The sequence below is a fragment of the Diorhabda sublineata genome, chromosome 5, assembly GCF_026230105.1.
Source record: "Diorhabda sublineata isolate icDioSubl1.1 chromosome 5, icDioSubl1.1, whole genome shotgun sequence".
Taxonomy (NCBI): Eukaryota; Metazoa; Arthropoda; class Insecta; order Coleoptera; family Chrysomelidae; genus Diorhabda; species Diorhabda sublineata.
In genome coordinates this window covers 12969164-12984716 of record NC_079478.1, presented here as the reverse complement: position 1 = coordinate 12984716, position 15553 = coordinate 12969164, and the positions used below count along the sequence as shown (strand labels likewise).

General features: G+C 34.4%; 1 protein-coding gene across 1 annotated transcript; it reads left to right on the top strand.

Moving 5' to 3' along the window:
- The first annotated feature begins 11927 nt into the window (after nucleotides 1–11927).
- Nucleotides 11928–13193, top strand: LOC130444419 (uncharacterized). The gene has a single exon (XM_056779539.1). It carries the CDS (start codon nucleotides 11928–11930, stop codon nucleotides 13191–13193), a length of 1266 nt encoding a protein of 421 aa, XP_056635517.1.
- The last annotated feature ends 2360 nt before the right edge of the window (nucleotides 13194–15553 follow it).

The following is a 15553-nucleotide window of genomic DNA, read 5'->3' as shown; positions in this document are numbered from 1 at the left end:
CAAGTGGTTTTTTATATACATAGACATTTATTTTGTTTTCATATGGAATTTGCTACTCCTACGGAATCTGGTTTTTATTTTCTCATATTATATAATATTATATAATAAATGTATCTGATTGTTTTAATAACTTCAAGTAAACAAAAGATGTTTCATAAAAATTCCTTGAATAATTTAATTGAATCAAGTTATTAAATATAAATTCAAGAGTGTGCAGATATTTTATTGTCTCTCAAAAAGTTAACACATTCAATAGGTCTTTCATTCAACTTTATTCGTAGATTCTAAAATAATTATATCTCTAGTTGTTTAAGGTCTGAATTCATTATAAAATTAATATTTGTTGGTGTGTTTCGAAGAAATAACCTATAAATTCATCCTATCATGAAATTTATATAAAAAGAGATTCTGAAGGACATGATCCAATTTATTACTACATTTCTTCTTATTATTACTATTATCAAATTATCGCTCACATTTATGTTCGAGTACTTACACCGAATGTCGATATTCTATTTAACAAAAAGTCTTTATTAAAAATCTCGCACAATCGGCACTGTTGAGAAACATTTTTGGAGGAAATTGATCTAAAGAAAGCAAATAAAGAAATAATGACCGTTTACGAATAACTACAGATTACCCAGATGTAAGGCCCCAACGAGCAGGATAGTTGGGACACCTTTACCGAATGATTAATTTAAAAAAATCGAAAAAGTTATTAAGCAGGAGAAAAAGACAAAATGGATAAAAGAGGTGGAAATTGATAACAGAAAGTTTGGGAGTAGAGACACAGAATTGTATCAAATGGAGAAGTTTATTAACACTCATATGTCCAGTTTAAGGTCTGAATTCGATATAAAAATACTTTCAAAAGCATATTTCAAAGACCTATAATGTATAATATCAACCTGTTGCGAGAATGTAGAAAGAGGCACTGGAAGAAGTGATACATTTTATTCTCATGGTTTCATATATTATTATGTTATCAATTACATTAATTTACTTACATGGTTTAACGAAAAGTCTCAATTTTATCCTAAAAACTCTCGCACAATCAGTACATTAACTCAAATTAACATTGGTGTCTTATTAAATGTTTCTATTTTTCTTTCAATTTAATATTGGGTACAAACACAACTAAATCGTGAATAAAACAACAGAGTTCCAGTCGTTTGTTCACTTGTTTAATCAAAATTGACGTCGTTCGTTTTTATTTTATGTATGTATAGATTTGGAGTCTCGTATACAATGCGACCCAAAGGATCCATTGTGTCCCCCTTTCTTGCTGCGATGCTGGAGGACCCAGTGTTTACACCTGATCAATTAATCCCACTCCTTTCAAAAAGTCTAGAATGCGGGATGGCTTCAATTGCCAGAGATGTTTGTCTTCTATTTCATAAGCTTCCAGGTGTAGTGTTCCTTAATGTTTCACACTTCGAGATGATGTGGATAGAACTTTCGTCCTCTGTGCAACAAAACCTGCACGCCGCATTATCTGATAGGACTAGCGTCTTCAGGTGTTTGTTAAGGCGACAGTGCTCCAATAGAACTCCTGTTAGTATTCGTATATTGTTTTTACTTAGGTTGACACATTTTCCCAGCAACGTCTTTTCCTGTCTCAGCCCTTGTAGGTTGTCCCAATAATTGGTTTTGGTCCTATCTACCTTTGGTTTGATTACTATTCAATATCCTATAGCGGAATCAAATTCAGTATACTTATTAAATCAGAATAATAATTCATTTTGACAAATTTCATAAAACAAACACATATTTTAGTGATTGTTAATTATTGTCATCATGTGTTTATTTCAATTATTCAAAAATACCAATACATGCAAATAGATTCATGGAGTTCATTAATTATTTTATTTAGTAACATATAGAGGTTATTAATATAAATATAGAATCATAGGAGAAGTAAATTACGAGAGAAAATTATATAATGAAGTCTATCCTGTGCTCACAATATCAGAGGTCACATTATCATATAGTTCAAGATAAAAACCTATTAATTTTGTGTTGTGATTTTAAAAAGACATCTGTTTGGTTGAGTATGATTATGTTTGAACTAATTGCGTCCTCTAAAACTTTCATTTCTTCTGTTTTTGTTCAGTTGTTGGGAACATATTATTAATAAAAACTGAATGGGTAATATACTTGCGTGCATAGAACACGGACTAATGTAAACTTTTCATTTTAACTATATTTGTTTTTAAATTATTCATCAGATAAAAAAATATGGTTGAAAGACAATTTGAAATGCTTTAATGTGAGTATAAATGTATCAGCAACACTTATACACTATATACGTAGCAACAGGAAAACAAATGAAACATGTGGTGATTGAAACGAAAATAATAAATTTTTTTATAATCCCAAGTGTTCAAGTTTGTTAGTTCAATGCATACTACACCACAAAAAGCCACTCAAGTTATTGCTTTAATCGAAAATGGACTAGCTGTTGCTAGACCATTGGATATGACCCACACAACGGTTCGAAGAGTGTGCCATCTTTATGAGGAGACTGGATCCTTTCATAGGCGACTTGGAACAGGTAGAAGGCGATTTACAACTGCTCGTTATGACCACTTTATTGTGTCTACATTAAGAAATCGACACTTCAATGCTGAAAGAGCGATTTACAGATTGCTGCTTTGAATAGCGGAGTGCTTATGGTGGTTCCTACATAATATGGGGTGCATAAAATTCTCTTTCCAGTTCATTTCAGCAATTTTTAGTAATTATGTGAAAAGTTTGCTACAATTAATAATATTGTCTTTTAAACAAGTGTCAATTTCATGTTTTCGTGAAACATCTGGAGGCTGCATTCTTATAAGTAGAGTATGTGCCATTATTATTGATAACGGTTCTTTGTCCAATTTATGTTTGTATCACTGTTCATTTTTCCATCATAATCTATCGACAAAGATTTTCATGGATATACTAAGTTTGCATTCTCAACAAATACTTTGGATGAACCAAGATGACCAATAATATAGTGTTCAATATCGTAACTCCCTGGTTAACTGTTAACTTTTTTCATTACTAACACTTCTTAATTTTGTTCTTTGAGCATATATCCATATTTCGTCTAAACCACTATTATGTCTGTTACGATTCTTTAATATATTTATGAAAAACACAAGCATTATTTATTCTTTTGAATTTTTTTCTACTTATATTTTCTCTAGAGTTGTAATTTTTAGTTATCTTGCTGTTTAATAATGGTTTTAGTTTAACTGTAGCTCATTTTTAGTCCTGTCGCTTCATAGTTTAATTGTGTAAAGAAAAAATCTCAAATAGCGAAAACCCTTGATTACCAGAGGATTTCTTCTTTCTTCAAAGAGGATTCTTATATTTTATAGTTAAGTACCTCATATTTTATCAAGTTTATCAAACAATTATCATTTCAAAAAACAGTCAACGTCTCTTTTTTCTCCTCGAAACTAAAATTATTAAATCCCAAGGGAAGTTATGTAATATTTTATTCCACTCTTATTATCCTCAGAAGCACTTAAACTTTTAGGGGGAAATTCACATGTAATCCACAAATTCCGAATTCCAGGAATTTCTAAAACATTTTTATATATTATATAGATATAATATGAAAATATATGATTTAATATTTTCTATTATCCCACTATTTTAAAGTATCAACATTTATCTAAGAGTAAATTTTAAAATGCTCTCTCATCAATTTTATGGTTTTCTAAATAAATCTTACGATTTCCTATAGGTACTTATGAATTTTTTGCAGCGGATAGACGATAGTATCCACAAAACCTCACTCGATGACTCTCCCCTCCGAACAATAAATTTTGTCAAACTTGAGTAAAAGTCTTTCCAGTCCAATGTCTTGTCTACAACACCCTATTCGGCATAAATCTTTTGTGTGTACGTAAGATCTCCGCTTTATTATATTTATTTGTATTTAGGGTGTGAGATTTGGGATGATCTTCGCATCAGTATTTGATGTCTACGATCGTGACGAATATTATTTGTTACTGATTTTTATACCACAGTTGGCAAATATAAGAAATCAAATGATTCATAGTCTAGACTGAAAGCGTGAAATACTTTTGGTGTGGATGATATAATAAGCATACAAAGAATGTTCTCATCACTAACGGAAAGCTGGATATTATAGTGTAAAGATATTTAAAAGATGTTAAATGCGTAATTTTGGTACTGGTCACAAATAGTGGCACTTTGGGACGATACTTAATTATAAGGCGAGTTAAAAACAATAAGCAAAACAGAAGTTAACCAATGGAGACTGAAAATACAAGGTGATTAGAGGAGAAGTTACAATGAATTGTTATAAAACGATGTCAATGTGCGAAGAAAATATATTCTTAAGGATTGATAATAAGGAGACTTTGAACCGTGTGGGTAGAGCAGTGGTTTGCATGAAATACAATCAGCTTGTGTAAAATAGAGCACGACAGTATTTCAACGGATCAATTATCGAAAATGAGGAGAAATAGTGAAGATACCTAAATACGCAGCTTTCAAGGGAAGTTAGAACACAAACAGAGCTTTTAGTATATCGTTTATCAAGGGAATATGAATTAAATAGATGTTTGTATACAACTTCCTCTAAGCATTCACACTGATACTTGGCTGCTAAAGCTGGATACCAACAGAGAGGCTCAAAAGAAAACATACAACTAGTCGAATCAGAGTAACTATAGTTTATTTCAGAAAGGTATAGAGTAATGAATCTCATTAGGTATACAAAGGGATCACAGAGTGACCCAACGAATATTTAAGCCACTTTCATAGTTTGGCATTGATTTAATTGTAAAATTCTTTCTTTTTATCAAGTGCAGGTAGTACCACCGGGTTGGGGTCAATATATACGTTTAGCCTATTGATATCCATTCACAAACACTGAAAATAGTGTGCCAAAGGCGTGCCGGTAGGATACTCGTAAAAAGGAAAGGAATATAAATTAGGCATTATGTACATAGTATTAGGTAAGTAGATGAACAACGTATGCACGACTATAGAAATAGGGAAAACCGTGTGTTAGAGAGAGAGCAGCGAGACAATGTGTAAGAGAGAGAGAGAGAGAGACTTCGTTTTTGCGCATGCGTAAAGTTTCGTTGCGATGAGCGGGAGCGCTGATATACCAGGTCGGTTAAAAGTCTTTGGGTTTTAAAAAATTATATATATATATATATATATATATATATATATATATATATATACCATTATTCGCTAATCTTGTAACATAAAAGTATAACGTATAAATAAAAAGAGATTTTTGTCAATGTAATGTATCACACACGTAATCGAGACAGATTCGTTGCGATGATAACAGCGGGAGCGCTAATCTTGTAATATAAAAAAATCTGCGGTTAACTGATAGCGTCTTATTACTGAAATACAGTTAAAAGTAACGTATACGGGGTGACTTAAAAGTAACATAAAAAAAACAACAATAACAATAATAATTATTTATTTAAATCATTGATAACTTTAACTTTATAAAAGTATACAAATTCTCTAAGAGCATTGTGTAACATATCGTTTGGTGTAATAGAACAAAATGCGTATAAAATTTGTAAAGGACTTTTCGGAGAAGGTATTTTTTTACAGAAATCCAAAACATTATAATAATATTCCCAAAAATTCAAATTTTCTAACACAGATATACGTTGTATAATTATATTATTTAATTCTAAAATTTGCGATACTTCTTCTTCATCCATGTAATACTCAACACCATGTTTCTTGACTAAAATTACCTTACTGTCATCGTAATTCAATGGGGTGATGGTACAGTAATCTCCACATGGTAATGAATCAGGTTTGAACTCGTCTCCGGTATGAAGAAAGATCTGTTGTGACATAATTGAGATAAAGGTATTCCATTCATAAGTACTGAAAGATATTTTGCTGAACTTAAGATGTTGAGATAAGATAACAGCAGGTGTGAATGATCTTGCAGGACTTATTCCACATTTTACTTCATACCCCGAAATTGGATACTGTGTTGAAAGCAGGTAAATGTTTTCAGACTTGGCAGCAGTCTCATAGTTTTCCAATATTCTATCTAACTCTGAATTGTAGTTACTTGAATCAGATTCGATGTCGACAATACCACTATCTTGGGAACTCATGTTGCTAAAACTGAGTTTGATATCCAAAGCTCACTCCAATTTATAGAGAGCTCTTTCAAGTTTTTTTGCGCGGCGAATCGGGAGGGGGGAAAAATCTATACAATATCAATATTTTCTATCCAACTGTTGTGTTTGCTATCAAAACCAAGCCACTTGACGTACATTTTGTTACCCTTTCTTCTTCTGAGCACCTTTTCAACTAAGTAAATGTCTGGATTCGATGTTTTCTGTAGTTCTTCATGATAGAAGCAGCCGCTGATTGGTGTACCTTGCATGTCTTCAAGTAAATACGTAGCAGGATTGGTAATTTGAACTTTGGTGATTTTGAATAGTTCTGTAGTCCAATTGGGTGTATATCCTTTTTCAAAGACATGCTTTGCCTTGGATATGCGCACAATGTCGCCAACTTTAAATTTATGTGGACCGGCTATCTTTAAATGACTATAGGTGTTATTCAAAATAGATTTTTCGTTGGATTTGTTGACTTGAGAAGGTTTATATTTTGATGTGGAATGTTTTGTATTGTTATAGTTTTGAGTTATTTCAGGCAGAATATCAATCCATTTGTAGGTGCCATTTAAACTGAAATACTTGTAGAGTTTCGATTTTAGCGTTCTTATAACTCGCTCTGCCATAGAGGCTTTCATTGTACTAAATACGCTATAATGATTTATGTTGTGTTTTCTCATTAAATTTTGAAATTTGCTGTTGTAAAATTCCTTTCCCCGATCAGATTGCAGATTTTTTGGTATTCGTCTAGTGTGAGCGAGAATGTCCGAGAATGCCCGAGTAATCTCCTCTCCGGTCTTCGTTTTTAGTGAACGTGTCCACACAAACTTTGAAAAACAATCAATGACGACCAGTATCATTTTATGATTCCTATTTTGTGATGCAAAATTCCTCATCTCCGCAAGATCCATTTGCCAAAGATCGTCAAGACCCTTAATAATAGTGCGTCTCCGAGGAAATTTTTTCCGTATCGGTTTGTGGAGTTCGTTTACAAGATGAATTTTTTCTTTAGAATACATATTATGACGTACTACCAGCTAGCTTCAGCTCCAGACTGTTAATGCGGTTAACGATATTCGTATTCATAACCTTAATATTGTTTACAATGCCCGAAACGTTAGTTTTCATATCAGAGACGGATCTGGTATTTTCTGTAATTTCTTTTTGTAACTCACGTATGCTCTCAACACACATGTTAATAGAAGCAGTGAATTCTTTTCGAATAAATATTTTGGCTGCAACAATTGACGCGTCAACGTATTTCTTCGTAGCCATATCCCTAGCTGCTACAGGGGGATTTCGCGAAATAAATGTATCAATTTCGTTAGTTTTATTTTGTAAGTTAGTAATGTGCGCCTGTAATATGGGGATTTTCGTCTTATGAAGCTCATTTCTCATTTCGTTCAATCCTACAGCTAAATCCTTTATATCACGGTCTTGTTGCTGCAGCATCACACCATGTGCTTGAATTAATGGCGAGTTGATAGCACGTAGGTCATTCAACTGCACATCAACATATTTTTTTGTTGCAGCATCACTATTTGTTGTCGGTTCCTCAACATTACAAATTTTCACATTTTCAATATCAATATTACCTTCCTGTGTATGAGGAAACGTAATTTTCACTGGTAAACGCGCATAGGACGTTTGATGTCTATGTCCGAATTTATCGACTGGCATAATTAAAATGAACATGTTTCAACTTGTATTATTCTATTATATCAGCCTCCTTGAGTTCATTGATAATTGCTACTATTTCGTTGTCGTGTGACGTATTACCTGCCTCTTTTGAAGCAATCAACAACTTCAAACGTTCCACCAATTCATTCGCATCATCCCAATAAATATACTCCATAGGTTTATCATTATATCTTAAACGATCGATGCCTTTTCCTTTTGCTGAAGGAATCGATTTTAGACGAGTCAATACCTGCGACGATCTATTCGTCGTCGTTAGAGATTTTGTTTTGAATAAAGGTTTTATGATGTAGTGATATTTTTCAGTACTCGACCCCTTAAGACGATCTAACGTGTCTAAATGAACTTCAGTTGTTGTCAAAAGATTTTTATAGTTCTGTAAATCTTGATCATTGTAACTGGGGTCTCGGTAAAATAGAAGCTCATACAAGCCTGGTGTTCCAATTACATATCTTCCTCCTTTGTTTTTCTCAGGTAGTATGTTTATATTACCGGTTTTTCCATCAAATGCAATTCGGCGTTTGCCTAATGACCAACCGATTTCATCGTTGTATATCGGACCATAATTTTTATCAATTTTATCATCTTTTTGGAAGTAATCTTCAATGAACTGATGACTGATGGCTGGATATTGGTCCAAATAGTCTGCGATAGCTTCCTGGGAAATTTCGGGGCGCATCTCTTCTGGAGATTCAGAACGTGTAATATTTCCGAATTCATCGGTTTCGGCCACCGGTTCCGTTTCGAGAAAAGGTGTAAACACATCATCATCAGGTTCTTCCTTCTTTATTTCCTCTTTTGGATTTAAATTTGTAATCGTTTTTTGTAATGTCTTTGAGGATTGCACAATTTCTTCAAGTGGTTTAGATATCGGCTTGAATAGTTTATTAATAGACTCATCTTGCTCTGATTTACCTAATTTCAACGACAAGTATTTTTTGCGAATCGATCTGGCAAGTTCGGACACTTTTTTCTTGCGCAATGCATTAGCAACCTTATCGTCAGACATTTTGGTATGGACTAAAGATGCAGCTTACAATTTTATATATTTATCGAATCCTTTGCGATACCTACCACCATTAAGGGTAAAATCCTTCATAATTACCAAAGTACCATAGCGATCACACCAACACTTTGAACACACATTTTTGAATGTGTCAAACGTCATGTCTGGAGATACGTGTTCGTCGAATATATGTTTCAAGTTCACCTCATCCTGCTTGAATAACACAATAACATTACAATTGTCGCGAATAAGCTGTTTCGGTATTTTTGAGTATGTTTGACAAAGATATGCAGCATCAATATCTTTATGTCTACACATGGAGTAGTATTCACGAATTTTCTGCTGACCGTCACAGGCTACGTCATCGAATAAAAAGATGGAATTTGGTCGAGCTTTCTCTGGACTAATTATTTCCTCATTGTCTTTAAATGGGAAATACCCAACACCCTTGACTTGCGCTATAACTTCTTGTAGCAATTGATACTTTGCTTGAAATAACGATTTTGAATAGACATAAACATTTTTGAATTTCGCGCCATTTGGATTGAATAGGAGCGCCAGCACGACGTTCGTCTTACCACACCCACTGGGGCCACATATAATGGCACGGAAAGAATTTGGCAACAATTTACCATGTTTGCCAACAGTTGGTGTTGAGGTGAAATCCAGATTTTCAATGGGTATAGTCTGCTCTTGTTGAATTATTTTCATTGTGTGTGACGTTTTTCGTAGTACTACTCTTTAAATATAGGTGTCACCAATTAAGCGTATCAGTCTTAATGTTGGTGTTTGAAGGAGAGGGTATTTTGAATTCTCTCATCAATAAACTACCGATTGAACTTCACTTACCTAGCTATCAGTACTGTGGACGTAAGTAAACCACCGCTAAGACTATTTTTCCCGAAAAAATTAATTGTTTTTTTTTTAGCTGGTACAAAATTGGAAAAACGTCTTGGTCGTGGAGATCCGGGCATCAACCCCTTGGACGCTGCTTGTAAACAACACGATATTTCTTACTGGAAGAATAAGTCTCTCGAAGAACGACACAAAGCCGATCACATACTTGAAGATAAAGCTTGGGCACGCGTCAAATCAAAAGACGCTTCAATGGGAGAGAAAGCTGCTGCATTACTTGTAACAAGCGGAATGAAGGTGAAAAGAAAGCTGGGAATGGGTTGTCGTCGTCGTCGCAAACGTCGTTCCTTGCATCGAGATGTTATTCTGAAAGTGGGAAAGTCATTGAAGAGAGGAACATCTTTGAAAGACACCGCAACGTTTGCCTTACGAGCAGCCAAAGCACTTATTAATGAATTTGGTGGCAAAAAAGAAGTCGAGGTTCCTCGAGTAATACCTGTAGCGAAATCCGGAGGTTTCCTACCACTTATTCCTTTGTTTGCCGGTCTTTCGGCACTTGGAGCTTTGTCAGGTGGTGCTGCTGGGATTGCAAAAACCGTCATTGATGCTAAGCATGCGCAAAAGAAATTGGAGGAAGATGTACGTCATAATAAGGCTATGGAACGTATAGGATCTGGCCTATACTTGAAAAAGTATTCAAAAGGTGGATTTGGATTGTATTTAAAAAAACAAAAAAAAAAAAACTAATAAAGCTACCCAATCACGCACTATCTGACTTTGACATTGCGCATTATGCAAAATTACTTAAAATACCACATTTTCGAGGAGTTTTCATGCGAGACACCCTCCCCAAAGGCGGTCCTCAAAGACAAGAATGCGCAGTGGTTAATTTAGATGTCTCTAAGAATAGTGGGAGTCATTGAAGAAGTTGTTGAATATCTGGGGGGAAAGAGTGCGAGAATTTTCTACAACAATACCCAATATCAAAACTACAATCAAATAAATTGCGGACATTTGTGTTTGAAATTTCTACAGCAACAATGACGAGCGTAGAACTATTACTACAACATATCTACCATGGAAAAACATTGAATAGTTTTACTGCCGAAGAACTAAAGCACTTTCCCATTGAACATCTAATAGAGTGTGTAAGACCTTGGGAATTGTTGGATATGTGGCATAAACTTCCCAATGAATATCGAGGAAATTTTGAACTACAAATACGACTACCTTGTTTCATCCATTACAACCGGCCTGATTGGACAACACATTGTGATGGTCCTCCGAGTTCTCAAGCCACTTGTTTTCTTTGTAACAATAAATAGAATAAACAAGTAGTATTATTTAAATTCAAACATCACCCGAATTCCATTAGTCACCATGTCACAGTTGCTGAGAGTAAACAGCATCAATCATGAATTTACCTTTCAACCTACTACGCCTATTGTGCTCGATCCGAATAATGATTACGAAATAGCTTTGCGATCTTTTCATTCTTATCACAGTATACCAAACATTGAAAATTGTAAGTTTTACTACTACGATACCAAGGGCAAGCTTCAAAGTTTTGATTTTCCCACAGGATGTTACGAAATTGCCGATCTTGAGGCGTTTATACGAGATAAATTGGGTGTGGACAATTCAACTAGACCAGAGGGTATATTTTCACTAAAACCCAATCACAATACGTTGAAATGTGAAATTTCCAGTAAATACAAAATTTCATTCAAAGAAGATAATAGTCTTGGGAGAATTTTGGGTTTTTCACCGAAAATACTCGACGCAAACAAAATACACTCGTCAGATCTCCCCGTCAAAATCATTAAAGTATCTAGTATTCGCTTCGATTGTAACATTACCACTGGAGCCTTCGATGCAAACAGACCTGCTCATACTATATACGAATTCGTCATACAAGTGGATCCAGGATATTCCATAGACGAAATTCCTCATAATTTGCTCTATTTACCTGTTATACCACAGCGTGAAATAACCAATATCACCGTCATCGCTTTAGACCAAGACGGTCAGCCTGTAAACTTTCGTGGAGAATTAAGTACGTTGGTGTTGGAGCTTAGAGCGCGCGAAGCAAATGGGGCTAATAATAAATCATAAAAGACAGTCTACAGAGCATTCAACTTCATTAGATAAGCTACCATCAAAGCTGAAGCAACTCACGTTCGCAAACAAATTGGTTCTGCAATCGTTGGGTTTTAAATTGAAAAAAAAAAATGACAACAATGTATGGAAAACGTCAACGCCAAAACGACAACATGCCTCCAATGTTTGATATCTACCGTAAGCCGATGTTTGACGATTCAATTCGAAAGGCTGAATACAGAACCTATGCTCCATTTATAAAGTCATTCAATTGCAGTGACATTGTGGAGTTTAGCATTAATCAGGTTGATTCGTTCTTTGCAATGAGCGAAACTTTGTTGTGCATTAAAGGTTCGCTTGAAATACACGGAGCTGGTGACGTAAAATTAGCAAATAATGTTGGAGCCTTTCTATTCGATTCATGTACGTACAGTGAAAGTGCCAGGGAAATGGAAACAGTTCGGGACCCTGGAATAGTGAGTGCCGTACGTGCTATGACTTGTTATAACCAAGAAGATTCCAATCATATGGCTATAGCCGGCTGGAATTACCCGAAAGATCCTATTCTGAATGTTAGCGACAAGTCCTTCAACCTTCAAATACCTCTCAAACATATTTTCAGCATTTTCAACGATTATTCAATGATTACATGTGGGCGTCAAACAATACGACTAGTTCGGGCACGAAATGATAATGATTGCTTATATATTACTGAAAAGAATGTCTCTGGAACGCTCTCCACTACAACAGCTAAAATAAACATTACAAGCGTTGAGCTAAAAGTTAAACATATCTTTCCTAATGACGACATAAAATTAAATCTCATGAAATCCATTCAAAAAGATCAACCTATAGTTATTCCATTTAGGAAGTGGGAGTTACACGAATTACCCTCAATTACTAAAGGAGCAAGACATGAAGTTTGGGCTGTCAAGACATCCACTTCAGTTGAAAGACCTCGTTTTGTTATTGTTTTCTTTCAAACCGGCAAACGTAACTTGAGTACAGCTGATCCGACTTTATTTGACAATGCCGACGTACAAAGTATAAGACTGTCACTTAATGGTGACTATTGGCCCAATGAAAGAATGCAATTGGATTTCGCTAAAACTGATTACAATGAAGCCTATTTTAACTATACTGAATTCTATCCCAACTACGCAAACTCCACACAGAAGCGCCCCCTGCTGGATTATTCTTCTTTCAAGAAACAAGCATTGTTTGTTATCGATTGTTCAAAACAGGAGGAAAGCATGAAGGCATCCACAGTTGATGTGAAACTTGACATTGAAGCAAACATAGGTTTTCCCGAAAATACCAAAGTCTATTGCATCATAATTCACGATTGTGTAATGGAATACTTCCCCCTCACCGAAATTGTTAGAAGCTTGAACTAGATGTTGTGTGAGTTAGTGTTCGAGCAGACGTCAACATGAGAGTAGCTTTTGTAGACATTCAAGGTTTTGTCGTAGACGGTCTTTTCGTTGCCAAAGAGCTCACCATAGAAATTGGCTTCAAAAGTTCACATTACATATTTTTACCACCGCAACCGTTTTCTACATTAAGTAACGAGGACAAAAAGACCACATCATACTTGGAAAGAAATGTGCACGGCATTCGATACTCTTCAGGAGATGTAGAATATTCTAAAGTAAATGAAATATTAGAAAACAAGTTAATGTATGCCGCAGACTACATTTACGTTCGAGGACAACAAAAAGTCGAGTTTCTGCAAAAGAAATGTCACATTTTCGGTATTTTTCCACATATTATTGACGTTTGCAAATTTGATGGTACACCCTGTGAAACTGGAAACTTTGCTCAAGATCCAAACCCCTGTCACGCATCTGGACTATTTTCATGTACTGAAAGAAATGTACAACGTCTCCGTCACTGGTTTTTAAATACTGTATTACCATTATAAATAAAGTTTTTTTTTTAAATATGGGTTTTATTGAAACACTCTATATATTCATCAACTTTTATATTACATGAAGATTGGAATTTTCGTTTTACAATTTTCAAAATAATTTTTAAAATTAAAACAAATACAGCCACTAATATTACACATGACATAGCAAAAACAGAATTAATTTCATTTTTTATATCCCCTTCTGTTCTGTTGAACATGGTGTAGGCTGAATACGTCTTAACGGATAAGTAGTTTGCGGCAGTCTACGGGCCAACTGATGGACCTCTTCTTTAGGCATCAAGTGAAGACTGCTCCACGTCACTTTCTTATCAAATAAACTAAGATTCTGCATTTGTTTCATAACCTCACTTTTATCTCCATAGAAAGCAATATCTTTCTTTAATTCACCAATGCTATTAATAAACTCTTCAATTCGACGTCTGTACTCTTCTGAAGACATATTACGAAAGAGAACATTCTCATACGTAGATACGTTTGATGATCGTTTGACGCAGCACTTGACGTTTGACTTAACGACGTGACGTTTGACGTAACGACGTGACGTTTGACGTAACGATGTGACGTTTGACGCAACGACAAGAGAGATACATTTCATGAATATTGTTTTACTGCTATTACATAAAGATATATTGGAAACTAACAAAAAAAAAAACACAAGAATTTTAAAAATAATTTTATTATAATTTTATTATAAGAAAACGACAATATTCTACATTTATGAGAGAGAGAGAGAGAGAGATACATTCCATGAATATTGTTTTACTGCATAGCGGCCTCAAAAGTATCAATGTCACTGTCTATATCAGAATCATCAAAACGATTATTTCTAGGCATCTCATGTAAATCATTAATACAGGACTCATGTGATTTTATCATGAATAAGACTTTGTTAAAACAACTCTGACACCAATAGGACATTTCTTGATATACACATTCAACAATTTCGTCACCATCAAATACTTCATGACAGTGATCATAATTAACAAAAATGTTCTTTTTTAAATATTTATGGACCGTTCTAAATACAAAATAACATGATTTACAAACATTTATACGATATTGTGGAAGCCAATATCCACTAGACCATACGCAGTAGGTAGATTCTTCAAACATATCTCCCCAATTTGTTTTACTTAATATAGGGTTTCTTAAATATAACGGTATTTCTTTATTATAGTCAATATATTCTATTCCAATGGATGAAGAATTTGGATTACTCTCAGCCTCTTTTATCATCGCATTCCATTTGTAAACAGGAAATTTTTTCACAATTTTTTCGGTCAATTTCCGAGGAAGAGGGGATTGCTCTGCGAAATCGGCTGCTGACTTTATCGTTTCACAAATTTTTATGATGCATAATTCCATTAATGTTGAGGAGTTCATTATCTACAAGAGAGTAAGTCTGGAATACTATAATGACCCCACGGCAGCGTATCATAACTATTGGTAATCAAATATCTTTTATCGTCATGAGGACTTAGCGCAATTTTTGTCTGTTCTATGCTATATACGTTATGAGCATATGACCTAATACAGCGTTGAGTAATATTTTTTTCTTTGAAATCATTTAAACAGTTTACATAATCTTCAAAATTTATTTTGTTTTTTACTACATTATATCGAACTCCTTTTGCCTTTTTTACTATTGCACCTGATTGAACTTTAAAAGAATACATTTTAGACCTCAAGCCTGCAAAATGAGTCATAATTTGGCCTTTGTTTTCATCTTTCATAACTCCCAGACCTTTTTTATTTACCTGTGGAATATTATAGTTATTTTTGATGGGGTAATCTGAAGTATCGAATTTTGTTAAATCAGCTTTT